Here is a 15,228-nt window from a genome sequence, read left to right as displayed (position 1 = left end):
GACTTCAGAACAAGAGTGAGTAAAAATGAATCTTAAATAAGTTGTGCTATTTAAGTTTAATGCAAATGGTCCATATTGTTCAGGATGTGGAAAACAATCTAAATTTTCATTTTTTTGGCTTGTGTAAATTTTATATTTAATCCCACCTACTCCTACACTCCAGGGATAAATTTAAAGTCAGATGATGGATTCCATCAATGCACAACAATTTTACCCAGTACGGCTCAAAATAATTTTTCCACTTTCAAATGAAAAATAAATTTTATTCAACTTTAGGGATTTCACTGTCTTTCTCAATACTCAAAACACGAGGTCAGGACACAGTTACATGATAAATAACAACTGAGTACCATTTCCAGGAAAAATAGGGATGGTATTAAGTATGGATGAGGAAGGAACGTCACCAAGAACAAATGATAATGAAAGTTCTGCTTTATTCTCTATTCATCAACCTAGATATATACTGAAAAAAGAAAAAAGATGAAGATGAAAGATAAAACAAGACTTTGAACAGAGGTGAATCTGATAATGAGACCAAAGCTTTTGCCCCTATACCACAATACTCACATTGCTTACCACAACAAGCTTCTTCCAGCCTGTTGCTGTTACATACCAGCAAGTTGGAAATGATCCAACTATGACCCTCCAGTAGGTTTTCTGAGGTTAATCATGTGGGAGGAGAATGTCCATCTTTCTCCCACTGGGTGGCTTGTGGGTTCAAACACATGTCTTTGGACTGGCAACACAAATCCTTACCACTCAGCCACCAGAGCTCACGTCTACCAGCATAGAGAAATAAAAATGAAATAAGGCCATGAAGGGGAGACATGCATGTCAAAGAAGGGATCTCACTAAAAGCTACTTGTAGTCAGCCAAGTTGCAAAAACTCAAAGAAAGAAAAGTGGTTTCTGTCACAATACAGAGTACAGACTTAGCATTTCAAAAACTTTTCATATCAATGATTACAAGTTTATATTCAAGTGTGGATTAACATACTGGAGGATCAACTATGAATCCATTCTAACTTGCTATCACAAGAATTTGAAAATATACTACAACCAACTAAAATAAATTATGTGCAGCCATTCGTCACCTTTTGTGGACTAACAAAAGATGAAAAATTAACATTTATAGCAAATATAGACGTGGAATACACACTACATTAACATTCAAATTCATGGCAAGTAGAGATACCCTCCAACTACAAAAGCAGTTCTATTCAAAAATCCTTAAGTCAAATTCACAGAAAAATTTAGGCACATTATCTAGTATCAATCATACTAAATTAACATACAGTGTATCTTCAATTTAATTAATTTTAATGAAAGTTTACAGAGACTTTGGATTTCCATTCATTCACTGTTGTACACTTTTCTCCGTGCCCACTCCTCTCCCCAATTTGTTTTTCTTTTTGAAAACTAAGAAAAAGTTCACTCCACTATACAGCTTTCATTTGGACTCTTGTCATGACAATAATACTTAATCATATATTCCTCCTAAACATTTTTCTCCATCATGTTTCAATGTAGTATACATTATTTACCTCCTTTTCTTAATTTCCCATCAAACCCTAAGTCAGTCCTGTTTCAAAACAGTGGCATTCTGCAGTATTTGTCCTTTTTTGACTGAGATATTTCACTCAGTATAACGTCCTCCGACGTCACCCATTTTGTAAAATAATTCCTGAGTTCCTTGTTTTTCAATTAGTATAGTATTCCATTGTGTGAATATACCACAGCTTCTCTATCCATTCATTTGTTGTTGGGAACTTGGGTTGTTTTCACCTCTTTGCTATTGTGAACAAAGCCACAAAAAGCATGAGGTGTGCATAAATCTGCCCAGGTGGTGGTTACGATTTTGTGAGGGTATATTCCCTGTGTACTGGAATTGCTGGGTCAAATGATATTTCTATTTGCAACTTTTTAAGAAAGTGCCTACTGCCTTCCATAGTGGCTGTACCATTTTACACTCTCACCATCAGTGAATAAGATTTCCAGTTTCTCCACAACTTCACCAGCATTTGCTGTTTGCTGTTCTGTTAAATTTTGCTATTCTGTCTGGGGTGAGATGATATCTCATAGCTGTATTGATTTGCGTCTCTCAGAGCTAGGGATTTTGAACATTTCTTCTTGAGTTTGTTCGCCATCTGAATTTCTCCTTTGATGAAGTGGCTGTTCATATCCTGTGCCCATTTTTCAACTGGGTTCATTACCTTTCTCTTACTGTGTTGCTCGATAAATTCTAGATATAAGTCCCTTACCTGTTATGTTGTTACCAAATATCCCTCCTCCCCCCAGTCTGTGGCTTCCCTTTTAAACTGGTTGGAGAAGTTTTTGGATGTGCACAGGGCTTTGATTCTTAGAAGGTTACATTCATATATTTTTATCCTCCCCTGGTTGTAGGTTTCTCAGGATGCTTGGAAGACTGTTTATGTTGTGGACTAGGGCTTCTAGAGTTCTTCCAAGCTTTTCTTTAGTGAAGTTAATAGTCCTTGGTGTTAGTCTTAGGTCCTTCCTTGATCCACTATAAGTTGCTTTTTGAATATGGAGTGAGGTGTGCATCTTGTTTGGGTTTTCTGCAAACAGTTTTCAAATTTTGACAACACCATTTGTTAAAAAGTCTGTCATTTCCCTACTTAATTGATTTCATCTCCTTGTAAAAAAATCAGCTGACCATAGGTAGATGGGCTGACTTCTGGGTTCTCAATTCTATTCCATTGATCTAGGTGTCTGTCATTGTACTAGTACCACTCTGTCTTGACCACCAGGGCAGTGTAGTAGAATTTGAAATCAGGGAGTAAGACGCCTCCTACCTTGTTTCTCTTTTTAAGGAGTTCTTTGCTTATTGAAGGCCTCTTTCCATTCCATGTAAAACTGGAGACTGCCATTTCCATCTCATTGAAGAATGGAATTACTGGGATTACATTAAATGTGTATGTAAATTGCCTTTGGTAGTACTGCCATTTCCACAATACTGAGAGTCCTCCTATCCATAAGCAAGGTATATTCGTCCATTTCTCCAGGCCTCTTTTTATTTCTTGTAGTAATGTTTTGTAATTTTCTTTAAATAGATCCTTTGTACTTCTGGTTAGATTTACTCCCAAGTATTTAATCTTGTGATTAGCTACTTTGAAGGGTATTGTTTTTTTAGCTCCAGTTCTGCATTCTCTCCATCACTGTAGAAAAATCCAATTTATTTTTGTATGTTGACCTTGTATCTTGCCAATTTGCTGAATGGGTCAACTATGTCCAGTAGTTTTCTTGCTGAGTCTTGAGGGTTTTCTAAGTATACTATCATATCATCTGCATTCAGAGATAATTTCACCTCCTTTTTGTCAATTTGGATACCTCTTATTTCCTTCTCTTTTCTTACTGCTATCGCTAAGACTTCCAATACACTAATGAATAGAAGAGGGATAGTGGGCATCCTTGCCTAGTTCCTGTTCTCAAAGGGAACACCTTTAATCTCTCTCCATTGAGAACAATGTTGGCTCTTGGGATTGTGTATATACTTTTTACCATGTTGAAGAAATTCTCCTCTAATCCTATTTTGTTGAGTGTTTTAATCAGAAAAGGTGCTGGATTTTGTCAAAGGCCTTTTCTACATCAATTGATAGGATCATGTAGTTCTTGCTCTTTGTTAATGTGATGAATTGCATTGATTGTTTTACATATGTTGAGCTATCCTTTCATACCTGTTATGAATCCCACTTGGTCATAGTGAATTCTTGGATGTATATTGTTGGATTCTATTGCCAGGATTTTATTCAGGATTTTTGCATCTATGTTCATGAGAGTTATTGGCCTACAGTGTTCTATTTTGGTGGTGTCTTTACCTGGCTTTAGTAACAAGGGTATGTCTGCTTTATAGAATATGAGTCTGGGAGAAATCCATCTCTTTCTATTTTCTGAAATAGTTTGTGTAGAGTTGGCGACAGTTCTTCCGTGACTGTTTGATAAAATTCACTTGTAAAACCATCTGGCCCAGGGGTATTTTTGGCTGCAAGTTGTTTTATTACCTTTTCAAGTTCTTTTCTAATCGGTCTATTCAGATGTTCAATTTTGATTTATACCAGTTTAGGCAGGTTATTAATTTCTAAGTATTTGTCCATTTCTTCTAGGTTTTCATATTTTTTGAGTGTAATTTTCCATAATATTCTAATGTTAGCCTTTTTATTTTAGTTGGTTCTGTTGTGACATTGCCGGTTTCATCTTTTATTTGGATTATTCGTGTCTTTTTCCTATGTTAGTTTTGCTAGCGGTTTGTCAATTTTATTGCTCTTTACAGAGAATCAACTCCTGGTTTTGTTGATGATTTCAATTGTTCTTCTGTTCATTTATTTTGGCTCTAATATTTATAATTTCAGCTTTCTTAGAGGGTGTCTGGTTTTCTTGCTGTTCTTTTTCAATTTGGTGGAGATTTGGGGTTACCATGTCAATGGTGCTTTTTTCCTGCCTTTTTATGTGTTTGCTTATTGCTATAAATTGACCTCTGATTACTATTTTGGTTATTTCACAGATGTTTTGGTTAGTGGTGGTTTTATTGACATTTGTTTCAAGAAACATTTTAATTTCATTTTTTATTTCTTCTAGTACACACTCATGTTCAAGCAAGGTGTTATACAACTTCTAAATGTTTGGGTTTTCCTTTCTCTTCTTATTATTAATTTCTAATTTTATACCACTGTGGTCTGAAAAGATGCTTACTATTATTTCTATGTTTTTTTTTTAATTCATTGATGCTTGCCTTGTGACCTAAAATGTGATCTATTCTGGATAACTTTCCATGCACACTGAGGGGTGCATTAGCCTATAAATATCTATGAGATCAAGTTGGTTTATTGTATGCTTTAATTCTTCAGCATCTTTGTTGATTTTCTTTCTGGTAGTTCTATCTTTTCTTGAGAGTGCTGTATTAAAGTTTCCAACTTCTATAGAAGTATAGTCTATTTCCTTCCTCAGTTTTGTTAATATTTGTTTTATATATTTTTCAGGTCTTTCATTTGATGCATAGATATTTATTATTGTTATGTTCTTTTGTTCCACTTACCCTTTAAACATTAGTTACCTTCCTTGTCCTTTGTGATGGCTTTTGCATTGACTTTTTAAAAAATTCTTCATTCTTATTTATTGATCAATTTTCATATGCTTATAAAACAAAGCTAGCATCAGTGCAACTTAGTTTGGGGTTTTGTTCGGGTTTTTGTTTTGTGGTTTGTTTGTTTTTCTTTTTTTCATTTTCGTTGGGTTTTTAAAGTAATTTTATTTTTTTAAATTTATTTACAAAATTGTAATCCATATTTAAACAAATTTTTTCCATTTCCCTCACCAGAACCCCGCTCCCACCCCATCAAATTGTACAACCCAATGGTTAATTCCCTCTTCCCCTACACATCCACACCTCTCTGCTTCCAGCCTCTCCCACCCCTCCTGGATCCTTAAACTCATTCTACAGTAACGGTCTTATTCAATACTTACTTTTGTGGGACCAAGTTAGTTCACCCAGCATAATGCTCTCCTGTCCATCCCAAGGTGGGTAATAATTTACAAAGTTATTGCTCCTGCGTGCTGCATCATATTCCATTGTGTGAATGTACCATAATTTCTCAATCCATTCATTTGTGGCTGGACATTTGGGCTGTTTCCATGTTCTTGTGATGGTGAATAATGCTGCTATGAACACTGGTGTACAAATCTCAGTTTGTGCCTCAGTTTTCATATTGTCAGGGCATATTCCAAGTTGTGTAATAGCTGGGTCGTATGGAATTTCTATGTTCAACTTTTTGAGGAAGTGCCAAACTGCCTTCCAGAATGGCTGCACCATTTTACAATCCCACCAACAATGTATAAGAGTTCCTTTCTCACCACATCCTCTCCAACATCTATTACTTGCTGCTCTGTTAAACTTTGGCACTCTTACAGGAGTGAGATGGTACGCCATTGTGGTTTTGATTTGCAACTCTGTTATTGCCAGTGATTTGGAGCAATTCTTCACGTGTCTGTTTGCCATTCGAGTATCTTCCTCTGTGAAAATTTCTTTCCATGTGTTTTGCCCATTTTGTAATTGGGTTATCAGTTTTCTTGTGGAGGCCCAGGAGTATTCTGTAAACTTCTGTTATAAGATTCTTGTCTGAGATGGTATTACCAAATATTTGTTCCCAGTCTGTAGGTTTTCTTTTCACTCTGTTGGAAAGTTTTTGATGTGCTCAGAGATTTAATCTTGAGAAGGGCCCAAGCATCAATTTTATCCTCTTTAGATTGTGCATTTCCGGTTGTATTTGGCAGTCTCTTTATACCTTGCACTAGTGCTTCTAACCTTGATCCCAGTTTGTCTCTTATGAACATTATGGTTTGGGGCTTTCCTACCAGGTCTCTGATCCACTTTGAGTTGATTTTTGTGAATGGTGTGAGATGTGGATCCTGTTTCAGCTTTTTGCAGGTGGAAGTCCAGTTTGTTTTTTTTTTTTTACAAATCCATAACTTTATTTGCTTTTCAATAAGTTTAAATCCTCGAGGGATACAGCATTACACGGATTCTGTGAAGTCCAGTTTTGCAAGCACCATTTGTTGAAGAAGTTATCATTTCCCCATTTGATAGCTTTGATTTCCTTGTTGAATATCAGTTGACCACAGAAAGCTGGGTCTATTTCTGGGCTCTCAATTCTGTTCCATTGGTCTGTGTGCCTGTCACTGTACCAGTACCATGCTGTTTTGGTTACCACTGCTGTGTAGTAGGTTTTGAGGTCAGGGAGTATTATGCCTCCAACCTCATTTTTGTTTCTTAGAAGTGTTTTGATTATTTGGGATCTCTTATCTCTCCAAATAAATTTGATAATTTCAATCTCCTTGAAAAATGAATTTGGTATCTGGATTGGGATTGCACTGAACATGTAAATTGCCTTTGATAGGATTGTCATTTTCACTGTACTGAGTCTTCCTATCCATGTAAAGGGCACATTTTTTCTATTTCTTTAGGTCTTTTATCGTGTCTTTCAGAAATGCTCTGTAGTTTTCTTTGTATAGGTCTCTTGCAAAATTTATTTTATCAGAGATTATTATTGCTACTCCTGTTTTTTTCTGGTTGTCATTTGCTTGGTATATTTTTCCCACCCTTTTCTTTTTAGTCTTTATCTTCATTTTTCAGGTGTGTCTCTTGTAAAAAAGCATATTAATGGATTTTGGGGTTTTTTTTTCCAATTTGTTACTCTTTTTCTCTTCAGTGGTGCATTTATACCATTTACATTCTGTGTGATTATTGAGAGGCAAGGTTTTATTACTATCTTTTTGTTGAGTTCTTTTTGGTGGTGTTATTAGTTACTTTGGTCCATCCTGCTTTTTGTGGCACCTCTGTAAGAAGGACGTCTGTCAGTGTTTCCTGAAATGCTGGCCTTGTTTTTACAAACTCTCTTAGGTTCTGTTTTCTGGGAATATCTTGATCTCTCTTTCATATCTGATGGACAATTTTGCTGGGTACAGTATTCTTGGTTGACAGTTGTGTTGAGTGTTCGATATATGCCATTCCACTGCCTTCTTGTTCACATGGTTTCTGCTGAGAAATCAGAACTTAATCTTATCTACTCTCCGGACCTGAAGCACTTGCTGCAGAGGGTCAAGGACTGCAGCCTCCAATATGAATTGAGGCTCAATGTCAAGAAGACAAAGATTCTCACCACTGGACCAATTGGCAGCATCAGAATAAATGGTGAAGAGATTAAGATTGTTCATAGTTTTAGTTTGCTTAGCTCCACAGTCAACACTCTTGGCAACAGCAGCCAGGAAATTAAAAGATATATTGTGATGGGAAAGTCTGCTGTTAGGGACCTCTCCAGTGTACTGAAGAACAATAGTGTCACTCTGGAGACCAAGGTGCATCTGATACAGGCCATGGTCTTTGCTATCACTTGTTATGCATCAGAGAGTTGGACAATGACTAAGGAGAATAGAAAAAGAATTGATGCCTTTGAGCTGTGGTGTTGGAGAAGAGTATTGAATGTACCATGGACTGCAAGGAAAACAAACAGATTCATCCTGGAAAGGGTTAAACCGGGTGGCTCCTTGGGGGTAAGGATTGTGAGGCTCCATCTGACATACTTTGGACATGTTGTAAGGAGGGACTGGTCCTTGGAGAGGGACATCATGCCTGGTAGGGTGGACAGCGCAGGAGGGGAAGACCTTCTATGAGGTGGATTGATTCAGTGACTGGGGTAATCGAGATGGGAATGTCAGAGACAGTGTGATTGGCACAGGACAGAACAGTACATAGGGCCTACTGTACACAGGGACGCTATGAGTCACAAGCCACTCAACGGCACATAACAACAACAACGCTCCTTATAGATTAACTCTGTTTCTCCCTTGCTGTTTTCGGATTCTCTCCTTATCTTTGGTTCTGGCAAATTTGACTATGATATATATATCGGTGTTTTTCTTTTGGGGTCTATTCTATATGGTGGTTGCTCAGCTTCTTTATATATATTCTCTTTCTTCATTATGCCTGGGAAGTTTTCTTCTAGTAATTCTTCCACAATTTTTTTGGTGCCTTTACTTGCTTCTTCCTGTTCTGATATTCCGATTATGTGCATGTTATTTCTTTTGATGGTGTCCCACATTATTCTTAGGTTTTCTTCTTTTTTCCTTCATTTTTGATTCTGCTTTTTGCTCTAGCAGATCAGTGGTGACAATTTTATCTTCTATTTTACTGGTTCTGTGTTCCATCTCTTCAACTTTATTCATGTGTTCCTCCATCCTATTGACAGTCATCTGAAACACTGGACCTCATATTCTGGATTGCAGTCTCTTGTTTTTCCAGAGCCTCTAATGCCTCAGTTGTTTTATCTGTATTGTTTTGTATTTTTTTTAAGCTCCTCCTGGTTTTTGCTTGCAGTGTCCTATAATTCTTCAAGTTTGTCTTTCGTCCATTCAAAATACTAAATCACTGTGGTTTTTTTTTTTAAATTCTGTGTCAGAAAGTTCCACCAGACTTTCTGGCTTCAGGAAATTCAATGATACTGTTTCACTTTTGGGGGTGATAGCTTGCTTTGTGCTTGTTGTTGTGGTAGAGTTTTTCATGCCTGAGGTGATAACAGGTTCTTGATATGAAGTCACTGTTCTAGAATAGGGTGGAGCTACTACCCTGCCTGTGCTTCTCTCTGAACTTCTTGCCCAAGGATATGTTCAGTTCAGGGCTCGTGAGAGCAGCCTCTTGCTGCAGCTAAGTCAGACCAAGACGCTCCAGATTAAAGGCAAGTTAGTTGACTGGACGTGAAGGCAAAGCTGCAGGGCATGGCATGTGCAGTGACATCACTCAGATTCCAGCTGTCCAGGTGGGCTCACGTGGGGACCTCACTCAAATTCCAGCTGTCCTACTCTTGTCTGGTGGCTCTCATCCAGCAGGTCTCTGGGTCAGGTGGTGCCTAAGAAAACTCAGTCCAGTTCCCTTTGTCCTGCTTGCTCCTGGCGGGTGGGTCTCAAAAAAGCTCAGCTGGTGGCTCCTCCTGGGGCGGGGCTGGCAGCTCTCACCTTGGCTCAGCTGGTGGGTCCCGCCACAGTCAGCTGTTCCTATGGCTCCCAAACTAATTATTATAATAGTTCTCACTCAAATTCCTACTGTCCTGTTCACTCCCTGCAAATTGCTGCCTTTGTGTCTCTCCTTGTGCATCACTACCTGCTATAGTGTACTTTTTTATGCATAAAAAAACCTAAATTGATTAGCAGATACATGTGTGGATCACAATAAACTGGCTAACTCTGAGAAGAATGATAATCCCAGAACATGACTGTGCTTTTGTGGAAAAGCACTTGGACAAGGAGGCAGTTGTCAGAACAGAGCAATGAATGAAACACTACATGGTTCAACATCAGGAAAGGTGTACACCATGGATGTGTCCTATCTCCATCCCTTTTCAATCTATATGCAGAACAGATCATCCTGAAGGCAGGGCTCTATGAGGAAGAATGTGGCATCAGGATTGGAGGAAGACTCATCAACAACCTGCACTATACAAATGACACAACTTTGCTTGCCGAAACTGAGGAGAACCTGAAGCACATGCTGCAGAAAATCAAGGATTGCAGCCTTCAATATGGATTGAAACTCAACATCATGTAAACAAAGATTCTCACCACTTGGCCAACTGGAAACGACAGACAGTGAAAAGACTGAGATTGTTAACAGTTTCAGTTTGGTTGGCTTCACAATCAACATTTGTGATATCAGCAGCCAGGAAATCAGAAGACAAATTGCACTAGGAAGGTCAGCTGTTAGGGACCTCTCCAGAGTACTGAAAAGCAACGATGTCAGTCTGGAGACTAAGGTGTGCCTGATCCAGGCCATGGTCTTTGCAATTACTTGCTATTCATCAAAAAGTTGGACAATAAATAAGGATGAATGGAAGAAGAATTGATGCCTTTGAGCTATGGTGCTGGAGAAGAGTATTGAATACACTATGAACTACTAGGAGAAAAAACAGGTTTGTCCTGGAGAGGGTAAGACTAGGCTGCTCCTTGGAGGCAAGGATTCTGAAGCTGTGTCTGGCATACTTTGGGCATGTTTCAAGGAGGGACCAGTCCTTCGAGAGGGACATCATGCTTGGGAGGTTAGAGGGTCAGTGCAAGTGAGGAAGACTTGATGAGATGGATTGATTCAGTGACTAGGGTAAAGAGGGGAGGTGTGTCAGATACAATAAGGGTGGCTCAGAATAGAGCATGGTTCAGAACTTTTGTACATAGACCGGGTCACTATGAGTCTCAAGCAACTTGATGGCACATAATAACTGCAATAATAATAATGTTTCTTTTTTTCTCCCCCAGATTCATATATTTTTAATATGCATACCCAAGCCTATAAAATCTTTCAAGAACAATACAAAATATCATATATCTATCATTTACTGATTTTCTATATCTGTTGGTCTCTTCTGTCTATAAAGAGAGCCCTAATATTGTAGTACACTGTGTGTTGGACTGAAAAGTCAGTGGTTCAAATCGGCCAGTCTCCCTATTAGAATTGTAAGGCAGGTTTTTTTTCCAAAGAAATTTACAGTCTCAGAAGACTGATATAGGTTCATATTGAATCTGTTGGGTATATACAAACATGTACATACACATACATCCTTGCTTCTGAACAATCTAAAATTAGCTTGAAAATATCATAACACTCCTAGATAGTTCAAGATGCACTTCCTAAGAATAAAGACTTAACTTCTGTATCATAACAAGGTCACTTACAAGACTGAACAATAGTTTACTATCATCTGTCATATACTCCATCTTTCAGTTCTTTCCATTCCCCTAAAACATCCTTGACAGCACTAAAATTCAGGATCCATTTAGCCCTTATGCCTTCAATTTGTTAGTAATCATGTTTCAATGCAGAATGTAATGCAGTTCATGTTAGCTTTGTATGAACTTCCATTTTTTAATATAATGGTGGGGTGGAAGTGGAGGGGGAGGGAAAAATAACTACAATTTGTATTTGATGACTACGGTTAAAAATAATCAAGTTCTGAGAAATCTGTTTCAAGATGATAGACTGAAAACAAATATTTATCTTCCATTCTTTCAAAGTTAAAAAAAAAAACACCAAAAAAAATAAATAAATAAAAGCCCTAAAAGAGAGGAGAAATTATCAGTGTTCTAACACATTTTAGAACATTTGTGAGGAAAAAATGTAGTTGGAATCTGACTCATCAACAATTCAGTGCAGTGACAAATAACAAATAAAACCAACATACTTTTTGTGAGAAAAGCAGAGAAACATCAACACAGAAATCATTTAATCCAAAGATCAGAAAAAACAGGAATGTTAATTCTTAACAATTCTAGGTGTCTGATTATGATTTAAAAGCTTACAAAGCATTGCCCACTGTTGGCTCTGCTGTATGCTGTTGCTGTTCAGTGCCATCAAGTCAAGTATGCCTTATGGCAACCCTATGAACAATAGATCTGAACTCTGTCCTATCCTATGCCAACCTCATAATCTCTGACACACTCAGGCCCACTGCTGCAGTCACTATGTCAATTTACTTGGTTGAGGGTCTTCCTCTTCCCAGAGGCCGCCCCTCTACTTTTCCAAGCACAATGTCCTCCAAGGAATAACTTCTCCTAGCAACATGCCAAAGTATGTGAAGCTATTATTTACTCAGTATGCTTCTGCTGACAGCACCCTGGTCATACTTAGCTGCAGCAACATGATAGCAATTAACAAGAAGAAGGGGTGGGTGGGGGGCGAGAACAAGGTGAACGAGTAAGCTTTATTCTGATGATAAAGGTATTCAGGTAAAAATTATTTTCATTTTTGGATAAAACTTCCTTTCTACTTCTCTGCTCATGTTTCCTCTTGTATGAGTTTCGGAACACTGTCTTCAAATAACAAAGCTTTTGTGATTACATTTGGTGGTTACTTTTCACACTAACAAGTGGTTCTATACTCAAAAACTCAAACCCACAGCTGTCAAGTCAATTTTAACTCAGCAGCCTTCCACAGTTTCCAAGGCTGTACACTGCAACGATAGGGGTATAGTTTCCTCTTTCTCCCAAAGGACTGCTAGTAGATTTGTAATGCCAGAGACTCACAACTTGGTATGTCTACTGACCAAAGTTTCCACTGGTTCTAAAGTAAGTGAAATTTATGTAATCATATTTTAATTGCTGATATGAAGCTGAATTTTCAGACAAAGTTTAGAAATTTTAATATAGTTACTTAGTAGAATTTACACAATTAAATTTGTACACAATAATAACTGGATAAAATGAGACATAGGAAGGAAAAATATGCACATTCACCTTTCACATACATTACTGTGTTATGTGCTATGGGTGGAAAGCAGCTCACAGCTGACCCTTAAATGGGTTTTCAGAGGCTATAAATCATATAAGAACAGACTTTCCCTCTTTTTCCTACAGAGCAGTTGGTGGATTCATACCACATGCCTTTAGGTTGACCACAAACCTTCTTATCACTTAGCTACAAGAGCTCCCTTTCATATAGAAGTTAAGTCTAAAGATATTTCTACATTCTTAAGTACTATAAATGCATCCTTGTATATAGCAGAGCTACCAAGAGGTAATGCTTTGTAAGTTTCTTAACAGCCAAACAACCATAAGCGATGAGTTGCTGGTTCTGGGGCCTTGGAACCATAGTCAGGGAAGGAATCAAGATCAACTGGCATAACAAAGTCCACAAAGACAACGTTCTACATCCTACTCTAGCTAAGTAGCAACTGGAGTTATAAAAGTGTCTGAGCAGCCATTGAAGGTGCAGCAACTGGTCTCTCCATGTCTGCAACAAAGAAGAGCGAAGTAAAAATTAACTGAAGCAAAGGACTAATGGACAATGTGAACCTCAACTTCCATGACCTAAGTAAGACTGAAGACCTAGATGGTGTCAAGCAGGAGGAAAATGTAAGAAAAGCCACAAACACATTAAAAAAAAAGACAACCTTATTGGTCCAATAAACAATGGTGGAATTCCCAGGACTATGGCCCTTAGAAAGGCTTCAAATCTTGAACAAAACTCACCCCTGCAGCCCAAATTCCAGCCAAACAATAGAGAGGCCTATAAAAAGTTACGAATAGCACCTGGAAGGTACTGACTCCTTAGAGCATCACATAAAGTCAAAAGAGCAGCATATGACCAAAAATAAAGTCCTAAGGAAGGGGTAGGTCAGAGATTAACAGAACGCAGAATTACAGAGAAGTAGGAAACAAAATGTGATTAAATTGTAGGTATTGTCATTAATGTTGTAAAAGAAAATTGTACAAGTGACTGAATGAAAACCTGCATGTTTTGTAAATTTTCACTCAAATCACAATAAAAAATGAATTTGAAGTTGGTAACAAAATTAGTGACTGCTGTACATCACGATTAATGAATTATTAAATAGACAAGAAGCATGTGAAAAATGTTACACTAATGTGCTAAATATACTTACAATAAGAAATAATAACAAAAAAAAGAATAAACCAACATACACAGAAACATGTCATTATATAGATAATACTGAAAACTAAAAATAACAGTAATATTAGGATGCAGAAAGAATTTTTAAAAAGGTGACAGGGACGGTAAGGCGGTGAACTCCTCCTCCCCTTTCACTAGACTCTGGGGAAGTAGTAATGGGATAGAGAAAATGCAACAGCTTAAAAAAGGATTTTATAAGCAATGATCAGTAAGACTTGAAGCTATCCTAATGATAAAATACACAATTAGGAACTACTCCAAGAGATACAAATATGACTTCCATCATTTGACAAGAAATGTTCAAAGGGCATTCAAGTGATCAGAAAAGACAGAGTAGTACTGAATATAAAATCTGAGGGGAAATAAACACCATAAAAATAATCCAGATGGTTCCAAGGGTTTCAGGAAAAAATGAAAGTAATAAAAAAAAGTTCATTACTAAATATTATAAATAGTTTATACTAAATATCATTTTCATTTTTTTAAAGTAGAATTTTATTGGAAAATGAAAGTTGGGGGGGGGTTTGGAAAAAAAAATTTCATTTTAATGAACGTTTAGAGAGATTTTGGATTTCCATACATTCACTGTTGCAATTTTCTCCCTGCCCACCCCTCCCCCCAGTTCGCACTTCTCTTTGAAAAGTAAAAGAAAAAAAAATTATTTTTTTTTATTTCCATTCATTCATTGTTGCACTTTTCTCCCCTCCCAATCCTCCCCCTTAGTACACTACCCTCTTGGAAAAGTAAAAGAAAAATTCTTTCCTTGTTTTACAATCCCTCCCCCAAGGGTCCACTCTACTATGCAGCCTTTGCTCTGGACTCCTAGCATGACAAAAATACCTAATCACATATCCCTTTTAAACAGTTTCAATGCAGTATACGTAATTTAGCCCATCTTTCTCAGTCTACCCCCAACCCCGAGGTCAGTCCTGTTTTACAACAGGGGCACCATGCAGTATTTGTTCTTTTGTGACTGAGATACCTCACTCAGCATAATGTCCTCCAGAGTCACCCATTTTGAATAATATTGCATGAGTTCTTTGTTTTTCAATGCAGCGTACGTAGTAGTCCATTGTGTGAATATACCACAGCTTCTCTATCCATTCATTTGTTGATGGGCACTTAGGTTGTTTCCAATTCCTTGTTATTGTGAACAAAGCCGCGATAAACATGGGTGTGCATATATCTGCTTGGATGTCAAATATCTCTTTGGGGTATATTCCCATTAGTGGAATTGTTGGGTCAAATGGTAGCTCTATTTGCAACTTA

The 15,228-nt window shown here is 37.5% G+C and overlaps 1 protein-coding gene across 5 annotated transcripts in view; it reads right to left on the bottom strand.

Moving 5' to 3' along the window:
* Positions 1 to 15,228, bottom strand: part of ARHGEF7 (Rho guanine nucleotide exchange factor (GEF) 7) — a 277,811-nt gene that overhangs the window by 147,871 nt on the left and 114,712 nt on the right. The window contains exon 3 of one of the 5 annotated variants that reach the window (XM_006883798.1): positions 11,423 to 11,459. The exons of the other annotated variants lie outside the window; for them this stretch is intronic. Within the exon in view, the coding sequence (XP_006883860.1) occupies positions 11,423 to 11,459 (37 nt within the window). The remainder of the gene's footprint in view (positions 1 to 11,422; positions 11,460 to 15,228) is intronic. 5 annotated transcript variants of the gene reach the window in all.

This window comes from Elephantulus edwardii, unplaced genomic scaffold, assembly GCF_000299155.1.
Source record: "Elephantulus edwardii isolate Elephantulus edwardi_28Jun2011 unplaced genomic scaffold, EleEdw1.0 scaffold00030, whole genome shotgun sequence".
NCBI lineage: Eukaryota > Metazoa > Chordata > Mammalia > Macroscelidea > Macroscelididae > Elephantulus > Elephantulus edwardii.
Note: the sequence above shows the minus strand (reverse complement) of the source record. Positions and strands in the feature narration are given on the sequence as shown.